The sequence below is a fragment of the Belonocnema kinseyi genome, chromosome 10 (genome assembly GCF_010883055.1).
Source record: "Belonocnema kinseyi isolate 2016_QV_RU_SX_M_011 chromosome 10, B_treatae_v1, whole genome shotgun sequence".
NCBI classification, from domain to species: domain Eukaryota; kingdom Metazoa; phylum Arthropoda; class Insecta; order Hymenoptera; family Cynipidae; genus Belonocnema; species Belonocnema kinseyi.
Genome location: NC_046666.1, coordinates 3,457,305 through 3,461,659, shown reverse-complemented (window position 1 = coordinate 3,461,659; position 4,355 = coordinate 3,457,305). Strand labels below are relative to the sequence as shown.

The 4,355-nt window shown below is 25.7% G+C and overlaps 1 protein-coding gene across 1 annotated transcript in view; it reads right to left on the bottom strand.

The window, feature by feature from the left end:
- Positions 1–4,059, bottom strand: part of LOC117181754 (CD63 antigen-like) — a 68,225-nt gene extending 64,166 nt beyond the window's left edge. The window contains exon 1 of the mRNA XM_033374718.1: positions 3,842–4,059. Within this exon, the coding sequence (XP_033230609.1) occupies positions 3,842–3,904 (63 nt within the window). The 5' untranslated portion in view covers positions 3,905–4,059. The remainder of the gene's footprint in view (positions 1–3,841) is intronic.
- Positions 4,060–4,355: the final 296 nt, after the last annotated feature.

The window sequence follows — 4,355 nt, the reverse complement described above, 5'->3', positions numbered from 1 at the left end:
AACAAATTTTAGAATTTTTAGATTTTTTCCTGTAATTTTTTTTAATCCTGAAAAAAGAAAAAAATCTTTCAGAACCTTGTTTACAATTTTGAAAATCTTCAGACCCTTAAAAAATCATAAAAGGGTTCAAAATGTTATTTTGAAATTTACAGAATATCTACAATTTCCTTCATATTTTTTTGAAATAGTTCCAGATTTTTTCTAATATTTTTTTCAATTCTTAAAGAAATAATGCCTTTAGATCCCCCGGAATCTTTTTTTTATAATTTTGAAAATTTTCTTAAATGTTTTGAGATTTTTTTAAATATTCTTGTAAAATTAATTTTTAGGAATAAAAACTCATTAAATTTTGTTAAAAATGATTCGAATTGATCATAATTTTTTCTCAATTCAGTCAAATTAAAAGGATTGCCTTAAAATCTTTGCGATTCTTGATTTTAAACTTTCGAAATCTTTTCAAATATTATCTTAAAATAAATTCTAGTAAATAAAATAATAATTTTTAATTTCCTCAGAAATATTTAAAAAGCATTTATTCTTTCAAAATCTGTCGAAATTCCTAAAAAGCTTTTACACTTTTTCTTCGAAATCTTCGAAAACATTTTTTCCTAATCTTTCAAAATTTTAAATTGTATGAAAATTTTTCTAAATTCTAAATATCTTTTAAAATTGTTCAAATTTTTAACAATTCTGCAAAATAAAATTGCCTTAAAATCTTTCAGATTACTTTTTGAAATCTTTTGGAATTTTTTAAAACTTTTGTAAACATTTTCTTAAAATAAATGTCGGTAAATAAAAAAATCATAAATAATTTCCCCGAAATCTTAAGAACTTTTTTTTTTATTCTCATAAACCATTTCAAAATCTAAAAAAGCTTCTAAATTTTTTGTTCGAAATTTTCAAAAATGTCAATTTTATTTTAAATCTTTTGAAATTTGAAATCCTGCAAGGTTTACAATTATTTTTGTACATTTTCAAAACTTCTCAACAACTTTTAAACTTATTCGAATTTTTTCTAACATTTTTTAATCTTACAAAAATGAAAAGTTAATATCTTTTTAAATTTTCCTTGGAAATTTAAGAAAAAAAAATATAACCATAAATGTTTCAAAATTCATAAAAAGCTTCCCAATTTGATTATAAAATTCACAAAAATATACATTTTGTTTTAAATTGGTAGAAACCTTTTAAAATTTGAAATTAAATTTTAGGCTTTTCAAAAATTCTAAAACTTCGAAATATTATTTGAAATAAATTCAGTTATCCTAAAATTTTCTTTCAATCCTGCAAATATTAAAAAAAATCTTGATTTTCTTCGACATATATTGAAATATTCAAAGATGAAATTTAATATTTTAAAATAAAAATTTGATCATTAAAAATTTCCCAGAAATCTTATCTCTGACAATATAAAAAAGTTTAAGAAAAAGGTTAGAAAAATATTAAGAACATAATTTTTTCCTAATATTAAAAAACACAATAAAAATATGCTCTTTTATCAATAATGTTCAGAAACTTTCATAAATAAATTGTACCATCAAGTAAAATTAATTAATAGTAAATTTTGATTCACTAAATTTATGGTGCAAGAAGCTCGTGATATTCTCGTGAAAATTAATAATTATTTAAATATATATAACATTTTTTTATTAGTTATGATTTTATCAAAATAAAAAGTGACGATTTAAATTTTGTAAATTCTTATTTATGGTATATTATTGAAGACATGCAGATGGAAAACCGGTTGCAATTTAGTCATGATAGGTTCAAATTTAGGCCAGTTTAAATTTAAAAGCTTGGATTTTAACTGCATTAAAGTACCGTTAAAGTGCTATCGTTGTAATTAATAAACGGGTCAGGTTTATTCCCTTTCGCTAATATTTTACAAGCAGGCAAACGTTTTAAATTTTAATAAACTTAAATTTAAATAAAGCCGACTAATATTTTTGTAGGGGCTTAATATTCTAATAATTCAGAATCTAATAAAGGTCCACAAAACCGGTAAAAAAAAATTCATCCCAAAAAATAATTGAGATAATTCAGATAAATTGCAATACTGAATAAGTGGAATTCAACAATTTTATATTTTTAGCAGCTTTCAAATTAAAAAATGGTTAATTTTTTAATTAGGTAAATATTGAAATTAAAATTATTAATACAAAACAAATTTTCTGAGCTTAATAAAAAAAAATCTTTTGTTTTGTAGACCAATTAAAAAAATATATATTTACTTAATTTTTTGATTTACTCAGGCTAATATTAGAATTTTCAAAAATGTTGAACAAAAACTGTCTTAAATTTTCTGGATATTTTAGATTCGAAAAATGCGTGAAAATTTTGCAGCTTTACATGGCGTAAAAAATCGATTTTTAGAATATCTAAAAAATAATTCAACATTTTAATTTTCCACTAAATGGTCGAAATTAAAAAAAAAAAAGATTAATCTTCAACGAACAGTTTTTAAACATTTTTAAACAAATAGTTGAATTTTTGAGAAGACAACAAATTTTGAATCGAAAAATACAAATTTTCAATAAAAAAATCCATTTTCGAGCAAAAATACGACTTTTAAACAAATTAGTTTTCAGTTCAAAAAATTTATTTCTAACCAAAATTTTTTCCACAAATTAAATAGATTTTCAAACAGGGAGTTGAATTTTTAATCATAAAATAATAATTTTAAACCAAAAATGGAATATTAAAAAAATACTTTCCTAAAAAAATGAAATAAAATTAACAAATCATTATTGGTAAAAAATAAATTTTTTAGATATATATTTCGTGAAACATTTTTTTTGTTGAACTCAACTCTTTGAAAAATCTCCTTTTTAATTTAAAAGTAATTTTCTAAACTGAGAATTAAACTATTTTAATTTAAGTTGAAAATACTTGAAAATGTAACTATTTGTTAGAAAATTAACTTTTGTTGAAAAATAAAATTTTCGGGTTAAAAATGGAACTGTTGTGTTGAAAATTCATATTTTTAGTTAAAAATTTATGTACATTGTTGCAAATTACTTTTTTGCTTCGAAATTAAAATCATTATTTAAAAACTTAAACATATGGTAGAAAATTCAACTGGGAAGAGATAATTTGTCATTTTGAATGAAAAACTACGCTTTTGTTGAATATTCATTTTTTTCAGGTTCACAGCTTTGGCTGAAAACTGAAACATTTCGTTTTCTTTCATTGAATGCAACTGGTTGAAAACCCTCTTTAAAAAAAGCGCTTGTTTACACTGCAAATTTAAATTCGTTTTTTTTTGTTTGAGAGAGAAAATTAATCTTCTTCGACGAAAATCCATTTTTGCCCGTCAAAAAATCAGCTATTATCACGATTAATAAAAAATTTCACATTTTCCAAAACTGTAAATGTTAATTTCCGACTATCCCGGTCAGTAGACACCCTGTACATTAAAACGTAGTTCCGTAAATAAACAAAACGAATAATTTTTTTCAAAACCAAGAAAAGATGGCGTCAAAAATCAATTTTTGGAGCCACAGAACAAAACACTTTCTGAAAAAACTTCCGAAAACGTTCTCCAAAAAAATGAACATTTTAGTTTTCCAGGAAATACCTGAAACCCCTGAACCACTTCAATGGAGCCGAAAGGAAGGAAAGGAACAAAGCAAATTCCTTCCTCGAAAGTTAAATACACTTATCACGAACACGAGGGGGAAAAACGCTTCCAGTTTCGTTTTTTGTTGTTGGCTTGAATTATCCACGAATGTCACTTTCTTATTGACCGGCTTTTTAGAATCCGTAAAACGTAAATAACTTTCTCGAATTTGGGGAAGTTTATTTGGATTGGGAAAGTCCGCGTGGGGTTATGGGTACTCACCGCAAAAATCAGGTTGAAGACGAATAGCAGGTATTTCACACACGCCATACCACCGGAAACCATTTTTGCCACTTTTTCTCGAAAAAACACAAGAAGCGAAGTAGAATCAAGTAATATTATTGATAATTTTGAACCACGAATTTCGTTTAGCTGTCGAGTCGAATTGTCAGACTTCTCGGAACTTCTCTCGCGGCGGCGGCGAATCTGGGTTTGTTTTGTCCTCACGACACTACGGAGACAAGTCGATTAGACTGGAACTCTCGGGCGCTGTCGGGTCAGTTCACGAGAGGTTCGGAACAGTTCGGGATATTTCGGCGCGAGCCGAGTCGGGACTCGGACGTATTCGACTGATTCGAAATTCTTCGAAGGCTCGACTTGGCCGCGCCCTTTGTTGTGTTTGTTTTTATTAGGAGCTATGTACCTGAGGCTAAGAACTCCATTCATGTACAAAAAATGAAAATACTCTTTTTTAAAGAATTTTTAGACGCATTTGGTGTAAAGTTAACTTTTTTTT